This window comes from Heterostelium album (assembly GCF_000004825.1).
Source record: "Heterostelium album PN500 unplaced genomic scaffold PPL_scaffold7, whole genome shotgun sequence".
NCBI lineage: Eukaryota > Evosea > Eumycetozoa > Acytosteliales > Acytosteliaceae > Heterostelium > Heterostelium album.
The window spans coordinates 322,403-336,717 of record NW_008805069.1 but is presented as its reverse complement, the minus strand read 5'-3'; the positions used below and the strand labels follow the sequence as shown (position 1 = coordinate 336,717).

At 31.7% G+C, this 14,315-nt stretch overlaps 6 protein-coding genes across 6 annotated transcripts; 3 read left to right on the top strand and 3 right to left on the bottom strand.

Moving 5' to 3' along the window:
* Positions 1-2,162: 2,162 nt before the first annotated feature.
* On the top strand, positions 2,163-6,996 carry myoH (myosin; the record flags this gene model as incomplete). The annotated part of the gene is given in 8 exon segments (XM_020578331.1): positions 2,163-2,282; positions 2,374-2,463; positions 2,551-3,518; positions 3,598-3,759; positions 3,839-4,187; positions 4,653-4,821; positions 5,047-6,818; positions 6,838-6,996. The coding sequence occupies 8 exon segments, from the start codon at positions 2,163-2,165 to the stop codon at positions 6,994-6,996; spliced, it is 3,789 nt and encodes a 1,262-aa protein (XP_020431758.1).
* Positions 6,997-7,212: 216 nt separating this feature from the next.
* On the bottom strand, positions 7,213-8,352 carry PPL_07495 (uncharacterized protein; the record flags this gene model as incomplete). The annotated part of the gene is made up of 3 exons (XM_020578330.1): positions 7,213-7,306; positions 7,979-8,045; positions 8,184-8,352. 3 exons carry the CDS (start codon positions 8,350-8,352, stop codon positions 7,213-7,215), a joined length of 330 nt encoding a protein of 109 aa, XP_020431757.1.
* A 426-nt stretch (positions 8,353-8,778) lies between these two features.
* PPL_07494 (RNA helicase) lies at positions 8,779-9,701 on the top strand (the record flags this gene model as incomplete). Its single annotated transcript, XM_020578329.1, has 2 exons — positions 8,779-9,508; positions 9,631-9,701. 2 exons carry the CDS (start codon positions 8,779-8,781, stop codon positions 9,699-9,701), a joined length of 801 nt encoding a protein of 266 aa, XP_020431756.1.
* Positions 9,702-9,786: 85 nt separating this feature from the next.
* On the top strand, positions 9,787-11,589 carry ddx31 (putative RNA helicase; the record flags this gene model as incomplete). Its single annotated transcript, XM_020578328.1, has 6 exons — positions 9,787-10,172; positions 10,244-10,560; positions 10,627-10,805; positions 10,915-11,070; positions 11,141-11,290; positions 11,368-11,589. 6 exons carry the CDS (start codon positions 9,787-9,789, stop codon positions 11,587-11,589), a joined length of 1,410 nt encoding a protein of 469 aa, XP_020431755.1.
* Positions 11,590-11,831: 242 nt separating this feature from the next.
* PPL_07492 (uncharacterized protein) lies at positions 11,832-12,159 on the bottom strand (the record flags this gene model as incomplete). Its single annotated transcript, XM_020578327.1, has 2 exons — positions 11,832-11,878; positions 11,904-12,159. The coding sequence occupies 2 exons, from the start codon at positions 12,157-12,159 to the stop codon at positions 11,832-11,834; spliced, it is 303 nt and encodes a 100-aa protein (XP_020431754.1).
* A 305-nt stretch (positions 12,160-12,464) lies between these two features.
* Positions 12,465-14,223, bottom strand: PPL_07491 (uncharacterized protein; the record flags this gene model as incomplete). Its single annotated transcript, XM_020578326.1, has 3 exons — positions 12,465-12,536; positions 12,650-13,711; positions 13,825-14,223. 3 exons carry the CDS (start codon positions 14,221-14,223, stop codon positions 12,465-12,467), a joined length of 1,533 nt encoding a protein of 510 aa, XP_020431753.1.
* Between the last annotated feature and the right edge of the window lie 92 nt (positions 14,224-14,315).

Sequence of the window (14,315 nt, the reverse complement as noted above, 5' to 3'; positions counted from 1 at the left end):
TTTAAATTTAATGTATACACCAAGGTAATCAAATGAATATTAAAACTGATATCCTCAAGAATTGGTTAAGGTCATTAACGAATTCATATAATTCTTCTAGCAGAAGAAAATATTTTGTTGTTTTTATTCATTTATTGATTTATTATTCATAAATAACTTTAAAATATGAAGAGAATAGTAGATTGAATTTAAATAATCTTTAGAATAATAACGAAAGACTAAGTCTTAGATTTTTTTTTGTTTTTTTTCTTTTTTGAACCAATAGAAATGAATTTTGAATACAACTTAACTGATAAAAAGGATTTTTCAAGTTATTTATGCTCATGGATATTCAAGATTAAATGATTTTAATTTTAAGCCCCTCCAACCATTTTGTTCATAATTATTTTCCTTTTTTTTTTTTTCTTTCATTTTCGTTTTTCATCAATGAAATTAAATAAAATTAAATTAAAAAATACGAACTCCAAACGTCGTCGTCATTGGATATATGAAGAGTATCAATCTACCCCCCATCTTACTATAGCAAATAGTAAAAGATTCAAATATAATCGAAAAATAAACCATATGATGAATGAAAGTAGTAGTTAATTTAACTTACCTGACTAAATGGTAATTGCTAATTACTGATTTTCGTGAGAGCAATTCAATCACATATATGAACAATTTAGAAATTAAATCATATTTTTTACAAACATATTCACTCTCCATTCAATAACACACCATCCATAGATAAACACACACACAAATAAACACACACACACAGAGACAAAAAAATATCAATCTCTCAAATACATAAACACACAATATATATATTTATATATAATTTAATAGATTATTTTGTAAAAATTATATATTTTCACTTAAAAGTAGGTATGAATGATTGGAAATGAGCAATGAACAATAATGATAACACATCATTCACTCATTCTTTTATTTTTATGTATGATTCGTTTTTGTTTTTTTTTTGATGATATGTCAATTGTTATTTCAAAAATAGATACATATTTGGTGATAAACATTCAATCTTCAATCTAAATTAATCAAATATCACCAACCATTGTTAATTAACACATTAATAACATCAATAATTTAACCTATCTATTATTTAAAGTCAAATTCAAAATACTATTTTCTTTTTTTCGTTTTCCTTCTATTTTACTAGTATAAAAATAATAATATAAAGTTTTATCAAGTTTTTTGAAGTTTTAATTCGTATTAATATTAATATTATATTTTTAAATGAAATAATAATAAACTATCTATTTTATAAATAACCTTAAAAAAGTAAGTATTAATATATATTTATCTAATTTCATTAGATCTATAATAATATCTTTTTTTTTGAATAAAAATAAATATCATTGTTTAAATTTTTTTAAAAAAACAAATTTAATTACACTTCATTCTTTACACTTTTCACTTAAAAAATTTGGATAAAAGAAAAAAACCACAAATAAATTTTAAAAATAACATGATTTGGTGGTACTTTTAGTTTATTTTATATTAAAAAGAATTAATAATCCACCTTTCAGTAAAAGTGGTTCTTTTTTTACAATTTTCAATTAAACAAACAAAACAATGACTTATCTATCTTTTTATCTAACAATTAATTCAAAATGCACCCCTTCATTAACTATTATAATCCTCTACACTGGTTTAAATAATAATAGACAAATGTGATATTATTTCAATTCAATATAATAATATTAATAATCCTATCATTTACGAAACAACATAATTATATTTCTTACATTCACACTTTTCTATCACTGCCGATTGTATACAATTCAATTTATGAATACTATTGAATTTCAAACTAGTTCAACTCAATACACAAAGTCTTTAACAATAACAATAACAATATTACAATAATTGAAATTTTTATAGTTATATCTAATAAAATAAAATAATATATAAATATAATATTATTTAGATATCTATACTTATCATCCATCACCATCATTTGATATCCTATTTTTTATTATAATATCATTATATTGAAAAATATATGTAATAGTAATATTTTTATTCTAACTTTTTTATTTATTAAATTTTGTAATTTTAGTTTTAAAAAAAAACCAAATAATTTAATTATTTATTTATTATTTATTATTTATTTATTAAAGTTATATATATTATAAAATAGAAGTTAAATTTAGAAAATGATAGAATCAATGAATGGTGGAAAGGTATGGTTACCTTGTCCTGAAAATGGTTGGACTTCTGGAGAGATCATAGATGAAACAGCAGAAACTATCATTGCCAAAGATGAAAATGGAAAAGTAAGAAAAATAGTGAAAAACTTGACAAATTTGAAAAATTAAGAAAAATCATAAAACTAAAACTTTTTTGTATTTTTTACTAAAATTTTAGGAAGTGAATATTTCAAGAGCTGATTTGAAGATGCAGAATCCATCAATACAAGAAGGTATTGATGATATGACAAATTTATCATATTTACATGTAAATATAATAATAGATATTATTTTTAAAAACATAAATATATTTATATTAATTTTTTTTTTGATAATATTAATTTATAATATTTAGGAACCAGCAGTTGTTCATAATTTAATTAGAAGATATGAATTAAATACAATTTATACATATACTGGAACGATTTTAATTGCTATCAATCCATATTGTAAATTGTCGCTATATACAAAGGAGATGATCGATAGCTTCTGTGATCAACCGATTGCAAAGCTACCACCACACGTCTATGCAATTGCAGAGGCATCCTATAGGGAGATGTTGAATCACCAGAAGAATCAATCGATTTTGGTCAGTGGTGAATCCGGTGCCGGTAAGACAGAGTCCACTAAGTTCCTGCTGCAGTATTTCGCGGCCATGGGCGAGAAGATGGGTCAATCACAACAAGAGACCGCCGAGAACAACAACATCGAATCACAAGTCATCAAATCGACACCGATTCTCGAAGCATTCGGTAATGCCAAGACGCTGCGAAACGATAATTCCTCTCGTTTCGGTAAGTTCATACAGATTCACTTTGAAAAGTCGCGTGGAACGATTGTCGGTGCCTACTTGGAGACCTATCTCCTCGAGAAATCGAGAATAGTTAAACCACCACAAAACGAACGTTCCTTCCATATCTTCTATCAGTTTTTGCTCGGTGTTTCCGAGCAGACCAGAGCGGTACTACATACCACTACGGACCCGCTCGACTTTTACTATCTTAGCCAGAGTGGATGTCATGAGATCGATGAGGTCGACGATAAAAAAGTATTCGAAAAGACAGAGAAAGCACTGAGAGTCGTTGGATTCACAGATGACGATCTACTTGGTGTCTGGAAGATTTTGGCTGCTATTCTACATTGTGGTAACATCCAATTCAAAGAGAAAGACGAAAACACCGCTGAATTGATTGAAACATCAACAATCCAAAGTACATCACAAGAATACTCGCCACTCTCCAAAGTCTGCCAACTACTTGGTTGCAACATAGATACAATTAAAAATACATTATTACAAAGACAAATTAAAGCTGGAAATGAATCGTAAGTAAACTAATTACTATATAATTAAAACAAATATATTCTAACATATTTATTATTATTATTATTTGTTTATCTTTAGATATACTATTCCATTAACATTACAACAAGCTAATGATGCAAGAGATTCATTATCTATGTATTTATATTCAAGATTATTCGATTGGTTAGTCTACAGAATTAATCAATCCATTGATAAAAAGAAGAAAGATTATTTATTTATTGGTATATTAGATATTTATGGGTATGTGTATATGTTATTTATATTTATATTTGTACGAATTAATTAACATAAAAACTAAATCATCAAAACCAAAAAAAAGATTTGAATCATTTGAACAAAATTCATTCGAACAATTCACAATTAATTATGCAAATGAGAAACTACAGAATCAGTTCAATCATCAGATATTCAAGTTAGAGCAACAAGAGTATGATAAGGAGAAAATCGATTGGTCGTATATAGAGTTCAATGACAATCAAGATTGTATTGACTTGATCGAGAAGAAACCACTCGGAATTCTTTCGATTCTCGATGAAGAAACACAATTCCCAAAGGCTACACCTGCCACCCTAAGCACTAAACTCTACAGCAATCATCAGAAAACAAAACACTTTGAGAAACCAAGATTCTCAAATATTCATTTCACAATAGATCATTATGCTGGAAAGGTAAATATCATACATATATTATATAAAACAAATCATAATCATAACCACAACACCAACAAACCAAACATATAATAATAAATATATAACTACAAAATAACACTAACACTAACACTCACACACCCAACATCACTAAACAATGAACAACAACAACAACAAAACAAACACATCATTCAAACAACAAACAAAACAAAGTAACACCAAAAATATTTAAATATTCAAATTTATATTCGTTATAACGAATGGTTAATATTTAAATATTTGTTACGTTATATTTGAGAGGGAAATAGAATTGAATGTGTACCACTAATAATCAATTACAATTACATTATAACAAAATAATATCATATCTTTATATATATTTTTTAAATGAATAGATTATATAACTAACTTTTTTTAATGTTTTTGTATTTTTTTATCAATTTGTATTATTACTTTATTGCTATGTTTAATATTTGTATATTCAAGGTTGATTATGATACTACGCTATTTTTAGATAAAAACAAGGACTTCATCATTCCAGAACAAGTTATGGCTTTGAATGCAAGCAATTCCGATTTCTTTAAGAAGGTGGTGGCTACCAGTGGTGCTACTGCGGCAGATCAAAAGAAATCGGGAACATCGTCTGCTGGATCGGGCAAGTCGAATTCAAGTTTGAAGTTCTTGTCGGTGACTTCGCAGTTCAAGGAATCACTCAACAACCTGATGTCGACAATCAACAGTACCAATCCGCATTACATCCGATGCATCAAGCCAAACACATTGAAGAAACCGAATCACTTTGACAATATGATGGTGTTGCAGCAGCTGCGTTGTGGCGGTGTCATCGAGCAGCTGCGTATCAGTCGTTCTGGATTCCCAGGTCGGCTGATCTACGAGAACTTCTTTAAGCGTTACAAACTGCTCGCTGCCAAGGAGTTGGCCGGTGACCAGAAGCTGCTAAAGGATGCCAAGAAGGGCTCGGAAGTTCTCATTCAGAAACTGAGAATCAACAACGATATGGTGCAGTTTGGTTTGACAAAGATCTTTTTCAAGTCGGGCATTGTTGCGAATCTCGAGCTGATACGTGGCGACCTGATGAAGAAGTCGGCAATCATGATTCAGAAACACTGGAAAGGAATGTTATGTAAACAACGCTACAGAAAGCAGAGGGATGCCGCTCTACTATTGCAAACACTGCTGCGTTCCACCGCGGCCAAGAAAGTATGTTCCGATATCGTTGAAGAACAATCTACTCTGCTGCTGCAAACGGTTATCAGATCGGTGTTGGCTGCTATGGAGTTTAACGAAACGGTGCGTGCCGCTACACTACTACAAACTGCCATGAGAAGTTCTGTTGCCGGTGAAGAGCTGAGAGAGTTGAATAAGAATGCTGCTGCCGTTGTGTTGCAAGACTACATTAAGTTGTATCAACAACAAAACTACTTCAAGACACTGTTGTTTGCCACTACCGCTGCACAAGCGAGATGGAGAGGAAAGTTGGCAAGAAGAGAGTATCGCCAGTTGAGAATCGAAGCTAGATCATTGTCGAATGTCGTTGCCGAGAAGAACAAGCTTGAGACCAAAGTCGAGGAGTTGCAATATCGTCTCAAAGCAGAGCAAAAGATCAAGGAGAAAGAACAAGAGAAACTCAAGAGTGATGTTAAACAACTACGTTTACAACTCGACGAGAAGAATGCCAAGCTGTCGGAATCCGCTCAACAAGTACAATCGATGTCATTGAGAATCAAGCAGTTGGAAGAGGAGCTAGAGGAAAGCAACAGACTAGTACAACAAGCTGCCACTTCGCAAGCTGTCACCTCACAATCTGCAAGATTGGCAGTCGAACCAACACTAGCACCACCACTGATAAAGAGAACCGACGACTATGACAAACAACACCAAAGAAGTACTAGTCCAGTTGCAAGTGAAGGTGCTCCAACAACTCCAAATCCAACACCAACACCATCGGAAACCAGTGAGAACATCTTTGATGTTGTTTCATCGGATGAAGAAGTTGATGAAGATGATAATGATTCACTCTCGGAAATAGAACTATCTCCACAACTATCATCAAGTCGTCAACATCAACAACAACTTCCACCACCACAAATTATCAAGGTTACCGATGAAAAACTTGAACAAGAAGTATTGATTCTTCGTGAGAAAGATCATACTAATCAATTGGAAATTGATCAGTTGAACAAGAAGATCGCAGAGTTGAAACATCAATTGGAACATGCTGCTGCTGCTGCCGTGTCAACCAACAACAGCCGTCAATCTCTCAGCTCGTCAACTTCCAATTTGAATACACCACTTTCACCAACCAATGACCCTACTTCCGTTCGCTCCATCTCCTACAAAGATTTCGATCAATCCATAACTAAAGACGCTTCACCTCCAGCACCAAGATCACGCTCACCGTCTGTCACTGTCAACGGTATTCCAGACTTGATTGCAGCACTGGAGATCAACAACAATCAAGTGGGTGCAGGTCGATTCCTCATCGATAACATCGTACTCAAAGAGAATCTGGGATTCGTCAACGGAACACTCCCAGAGCCTGGATTCATCTTTACCCGTTGTTTCCTCGAGGAAGTTCTCACCATTGGAAATCCAGTCAAGTTGGAAATGGCCTATTATTTCGTTGATTCGGTTAGTCTGCTCACCAAAGACTCTCAAGACAACGATCTGCTATGCTACTGGTTCTCAAACATCTCGTTCCTCTACTGTTTGGTTGAGCGATCGACTCCACACATCGAACCGCCAAACAACCACAGTCGTCAATCGATGGAAGTCCTACAAATCAAGACACTCCTTCAGAACCTGGTGATAAAGATCTACAAAACGTTGGTGCGTAATATCCTCGATTTGATTCAGCCTATCTGTCACCGTGTCCTCAACGACACCACCTCTGACGTTGAGATAATGGAACCACTCACCAATTTCCTCACCAAGATATTCTCACTGCTCCAGATCTACCACGTCCACGAACCGGTGCGTCATCTCCTGATGTCTCAGATCTTCCAGTACTTCAACTCGTTGCTCTTCAATGAGATCGTGTTGCGTCGTGATCTCTGTTGCATTCGCAGTAGTATCCACTTGAAGATGAACATCTCCGAGTTGGAATACTGGGCAAAGAACTACGGTAAAGACATGTCGAACCACGCCATCGCCAGGCTCTCACAACTGAAGGAAGCCATCTATATTCTCATGATTGACAAGACACTGTTGATCAACGCCGACGTCAGAAAAGAGATCTGCCCATCGATATCGACAGCGCAAATCAAGCAGTTGCTAACCATGTACTCGCCGGATCTCGACAGTGTCGAAGAACCGATTCCTCTGGAGCTGCTCTCTGCTCTGATGTCATCGGACGACTACAACAAATCCGAGAACATCCTACTCGATCTCTCCAACATCTTCTCACTCCCACTGAACAACCTGCACAGTGCAACCATTGACGACCTCAAAAAAGTCAACTACACCTGTGACAACCTAGTATCGATGTTAATTAAAATGAACATGGATATGACACATTCAACCAAGAACGTTAAGAAATAAATAAATAAATGACAACAACATCATTATATCTATAATCTAATTAATATTGATATTTATTATAAAAAGTTAATAGTATATTTTTTGAGTTATCTTTTGATCTAACTTTGTTGTATACATTCGTTGGCATTGCAACAACGTTGGTATTCGTTGACTTGCTAGATTCGTCCAATTCATTGTAATTGAAAATGATATTTAATACAGAGATATTCAACCAGTGTCTTAGAGTCAGTCCGTTCGATTCCTCTAGATACTCTTTAAAAGTCTTTGGTAACTCAATTACCATCTTTATAGTCTCTTGTTGTTCATAATTTACTTTTTCTGATTTATATATTTCTATTTATATATCGATCGATTAACAAAATGATTGATTGATTGATGATGATGATTGATTATCAATATATTAATAACTAAATTTACTTTAACTTAACACTGTGAGTGATTTATTTTGATTCGTACCAACTTTATGATTCAGAAACGCAGTATCCACAATGTATTCTATGTTTATATTAAAATCTGTGAGTTTCTCCAACACTTTGAATTCTATTTCGATTGTAAATTTAGTTTCTATTGGTAGATCCGATTGATTAGGTGATATCAATACATGATTAATTGTTATCTCTTTCATTTTTTATAATAGAAAATAAATAAGATTGCAAAGAAAAAGAATTAAACGATCAAAACTTTTTTTTTTTTATTATTTTTTTATTTTTGTAAACAATTAATTATTCATTGCGCATGTTAATTGGTATGTTTTGGTTTGAAACACCACCCACAAGATAACTCAGTTGTTTTAACCAAAGGTGTTTATAGTATCCTATCTCTTTGATATCTTGATTAGAAGATGTTTATGAAATAAATCTAATCACCAAAGATAATTCAATTAAATTAAATAACAATTTGTTTTGAAAAACACAAAATATTGATCAGAAAAACAAAAAAGGTTTCGTTCGTTTTTTTTTTAATAAATTTAAAATAAAATAAAATTTGATTTTATTAATTGAGCAATTGGGTATTAATACACATATATATATTATATTTATACAAATAAAAGATGGATGATGATGATGGTATGGAATTAAATATCTCTTTTACAAAGCCAGTGCCAAAACCAAAGCCTGTTGCAAAAGAGATAGAAACAACTAAACAAACAACGACAACATCTACAAATTCTTCATCATTATCAAATTATAATAACAACAATATAAAAGATAATAGTAAATTTAATAATAATAATAATAAAGATAATAATAACAATAAAGATAATATTAATAATTATAATAATAAAAAGAGAAATTTTAATGAATCAAGTGAAAATATAAATAATAATAATAATAATAATAATAATAATAATAATAATAATAAACAGGTTAATAACAATAACAATAACATTAAATCGAATGAATATAAAGCAAAACAAGTTAAACCAAAAGAAGAAGAGAATGTTAAACATAGATATAAAAAAACAGAGGAGGAAACAAATAGTATTCAATATTACTCGAGTAATGTCAATAAATATAAGGAGTTGGAGAAAGGTAAACGATTGGATATGAATTACAAACCAAAGTTACCAACGCTGCTGCCAAAGAACGAAGCCGATAGACAAGAGTATTTCGGTGACGACGAACAAACCTCGAATTTTGGTAGTCTAAAACTGATCAGCAAGCTCTCGGAGAATCTCACTGGACATATGCAACTGCAGCAACCGACTCTTATTCAATCGTCGGCCATACCACCTATCATCGACGGACACGACGTACTGGTGAAAGCGCAGACCGGTAGTGGTAAGACACTCGCCTACTTGATTCCGGTGGTGAATGCGTTGGCCGCGCGACAACAGCGTATCAACCGTGCCGAAGGATCGTATTGCATCGTCGTCGCTCCGACACGTGAATTGTCCATTCAGATCTTCGAGGTGTTACAGAAGCTGTTGAAGCCGTTCCACTGGATTGTGCCTGGTCTGATTATGGGTGGTGAATCACGTGACTCGGAGAAAGCGAGACTGCGAAAAGGTATATCGATTCTCGTTGCTACACCCGGTCGTTTGATAGATCACTTGAAGATGACCAAGAGTTTCAAGGTGGATTTGACAAAGTGGTTGGTTCTCGATGAGGCCGATCGTCTTTTGGATCTCGGTTTCGAGAAGGCAATCAACGATATCATTCAGCTGTTGGACGAGAAGGGTAGTGTCAATCGTCAGAACATCCTGGTATCGGCTACACTCAGCGATGGTATCGAACGTCTTGCAGCACTGTCACTTAAGGAACCAGTCTATATCGGATTGGACAAATCCGACGATAACAACAACAACAACAGCAATGAACTTACGGCCAACGATCAATTCAACACACCAAAACAACTCGATCAAATGTACGTAGAAGTAGAGACAAAAGAACGTTTAGTTACATTAGTTGCTTTTTTAAAATGGATTACAACATCATCTTTAATGTAAGTTATATATATATGCTTAGCGTTTATTTATTGTTGGTTAATTAACTATCTAATATTATCATTTTTAGGGCTGGTAATATGTCAAAGATTATTATTTTCTTTTCATCTTGTGATTCGGTTGAATTCCATCACTATCTATTCTCAAATGTAAAGTTGGAAGCAGATAAAACAGGAAAGATCGAACAGAAAGCAAACTCTATATTTAAGGATGGTGGAACGGTTGTTGGTGCCGACGGAAACATCAAGAAAGAGGAAGTAAAGAAACTACCAATATTCTCTGCTACACTTTACAAACTGCATGGTGACATCGATCAAAAACAAAGAACAGAGACATTTTTAAATTTCAAGAAAGCGAAAGAAGGTATTCTTTTGACAACCGATGTTTGTAAGTTATCTTTATCATTAAACACCGTTATAATATATATTATACTAAACTAATCTATATAAATAGCTGCTCGTGGTCTTGATTTGCCAGCTGTCAATTGGATTGTTCAATACGATCCTTGTTCAGATACAAAAGATTATGTTCATAGAATCGGTAGAACTGCAAGACTTGGACAACAGGGTTCCGCTTTACTTTTCCTCACTCCACAAGAAAGAAAATATGTCTTCCATCTTAAGAAATTTAATGTATGTATTATTTAATAGCCTACTTTTTAGTAATGTTTTTCAATCTTTATGATAAGATATAATAAATAGAATACTAACTTTAATCTTATGTTTAATTTATTGTTTATAGATCGAACCAGAGGAAATGAAAGTAACAACAATCTTACAAAGTTTATATCATACAACAGAGGGTCAACTTAAAAAGACAATGAAAACTACGCAATTGGAATCACAAGTACATGATTTACAATTAACTTTAGAAAGATTCATTTTAGAAGATAATCAAGTAAGTTATTGATCAAAGAATGGTATAATAATCATGATTTGTTAACAATCTAATCTATTATTAACTATAGGGTATTGAAATGGCAAGATCAGCATATAAATCATCTTTACGTTCATACGCAACACACAAAGCAAATTTGAAATATATTTTCCATATTGGTTCACTTCATCTCGGTCATGTATCAAAGAGTTTTGCATTGAGAGAAACACCATCTGAATTGGTATGTTATTTGTTATTTATCTATCTATTCAATATCTTTCAAATATTAATATCAATTTATTATTATAATAATTACAGAATAAAATAACAGCAAAACAAGATAAAATCGCAAAGAAAGATGAAGATACTAAAAAGATGAAAAAGTCAACTGATTATAAAATGAAAAACTATATGGAGACTAATGAATTTGGAAATGGTTTGGGTGCTGGAATGGCAAATTCTATCGATAGAAAACGTGTACAAACCGGTGAATTCACAAGAACTGTAAACAAGAGACAAAGACAAGAGTCCTCTGATTAATTGATAATAATAAAAAAAATAATATATTATTTATTTATTTATTTCAAAGATAGTTGCTGAACACCAATATCTATTTAGTTTGTCACCACTTAGAATAGACTCCCATTGATCCTTTTCGATGGAATATCGAGCACTGCCTTTATTTCCACCAATGATATAAATATAACTCTCTTCCTCCGATACTTGGTGATACAGCATTGGTAGTTCGACTTTAGAATTTATTTCAGAATTATTTAGAATTGTTATTTCTTTGGTTTGTATGTTGAATCGAACGAATCTTTTGTCGGTACTGTGTAAATAGATATTTCCATTACCATCGGTACATGCTGACATCTCATTATTATTATCACCATTGTCATTATTGTTGGAATTATTAATTTCTTTTAATACTTGATTTAGTTCCAGTCTAATATCATCGATATGTTCAAGATAATTAGAGTGTTCAACATCCTTGTTATGATTGGCAGAGCATCTTGAACACAACAACTTATTACACTCGTGACATATCAACTCTAATACTCTTTTATGATCTGAACATTTAAAATCATTGATATTCACTTTACTATCCATACTGTTGTCCATCATTTATAATAATATTATATAACTTTTAACAACTTATATTATAAATTAAATTAATAAGGTGGTGTCCACTCATTTTTAAACCAGCTATGAGTCATCTCCTCATGATAAAAGAGTGTGCTGGTTTCATGAGGTAGTAAAATTTTAAGTGGTAAAACATTTAAAATAAAATGTTTGCGATTTTTAGTGCCCACAAATCAATTTTTTGAAGTTCAACAAAATTTTAAATACTTTTACATTATATTTAATGGCATAAATGGATCTTCAAGTTTTGCAATTTCTTTAGTTTTTTTTGTTTATGATTGTTGTTGTTGATGAAGGAACCACAAACATCTCAATCTTACAGCTCTCCTAAGAACTGACGATATCTTGGAAAGCATATAATAATAAATAATATCATTTTTAAATTTATTATTCAAGAACATTACAATTCAACATATTCGATATTATTGATTTTTTGGTTGAATAAATATTGATATACTTTTCTATCAAGACCATCTTGACAAGCTCTTTCTAACTTACCATAGTCGGCATACAAGATAAATGAGAAACTATGTTGTTCCAATTTTGGAATAAAATCTGTCAATATCTGAAGTAATAACTCCATGTCATCATCATGGCAACTTTCGATATACCTGATTACAATTGATTTCAATGTGTTTGAGTGTAATCGTAACAGTGGTGCCAAGAAGAACAAGTTTGAGAATTCTGGATAATCACATTCATCTTTTTTGATATCGATTCTAAATGATTCAATACCATGACCATCGCCATTCGGTGTACTTGTAATCAATGATGTTAGAAATGAACTGTAGTTCGATTTATATCCATAGTATTCAGTAACAGTGATTCTCTTTAGATTCGGCATTGCTGGAAGGTGAACCAAGTAATCTTTGCGTTCAATTGCATGATAGAAATAAGTATCTCCTTCTTTATCGCTGAATGACTGTCGAATCATATACCATCGTTTATAGTCATCACTATAAACGTTAAAGAAATGATCATTTTCGTCGGATTTGATAGTAAACTCTTTGACTCTTTCGAATAATTGATTGATACGATCGGTACCCTCACCATATTTGATGTATTTGATCGAATCATAATCGAAATCCAAAAGCGAATTTATAGCGCAATGTTCACTATGGAGATTGATTGGACCACGTAAATAATAACCATTTGGAATGTACTTTGATACCATTTTGAAGAACTGTTTGGAAACACAAGCAATATTCAATACAATCTCTACATCATTTTGTTTTATGTTGAATGTTGTTAGATCTACTAATGAAAATGAGATGATTCTATCAAGTAATATATCTGGCAAAATACATCTAGATTCATTGTTGACTAAATTTGAACCACTATTAATATTTATATTATTCCCTGTTTGAATTTTACAATGATGTATTTGCTCTTTAACTGTAATCTCATGGATAACTTGATTGTTCTTTGCTAATAATTTGTTGTAGAAACCATTAAAGTCGTATTCCAAACTATCGATTTTGTTAAAATAACAACATTCGTGATAGATTTCTATTCTTTTCTTTAATTGATGATCAACTTCATTCAGTTTCTTTGATTTGATTTGATTTGATTTTTTAAAAAATTAGTATTATTATTTAATGTATGAATGAATACTCTCTATGTAATAATTACTCTTTTATCATTGATTATTCTATTGTGAATATGTTGTATCGTTGGTATATGAGCTCGACATATAAATGATGACATGTTGTTGAATACATCGAACTCGGGATCAAAGAAGACATCGACAATGAACTTGATATAACCTTGAACATCGAAATAATGAATATATTTAAATCGATGATAGTCAACAAAGAACTTTACACATTGTGATCTAAAAATATCATTTCTACTCTCCAAACATTGATAATAGAGATTATAGATTCTATTGAAGTTTATCAATGAATTGAGATCATTTAATTCTATAGCTTCTTCTACAATGATAAGTTGTTCATCTTTTTGTTTCTTCTTTACTGATGTTGTTGTCTCTTGATTTGATCTCTTTCCTAAAATAGAATCAGTATTATCCATTATTACAAAAATATAAGTTAAATAATAATAAAAAAAATAGGAAAACAAAACAAAATGCCAAAACGTGATAATTTTTAAATAATTGAAAAACT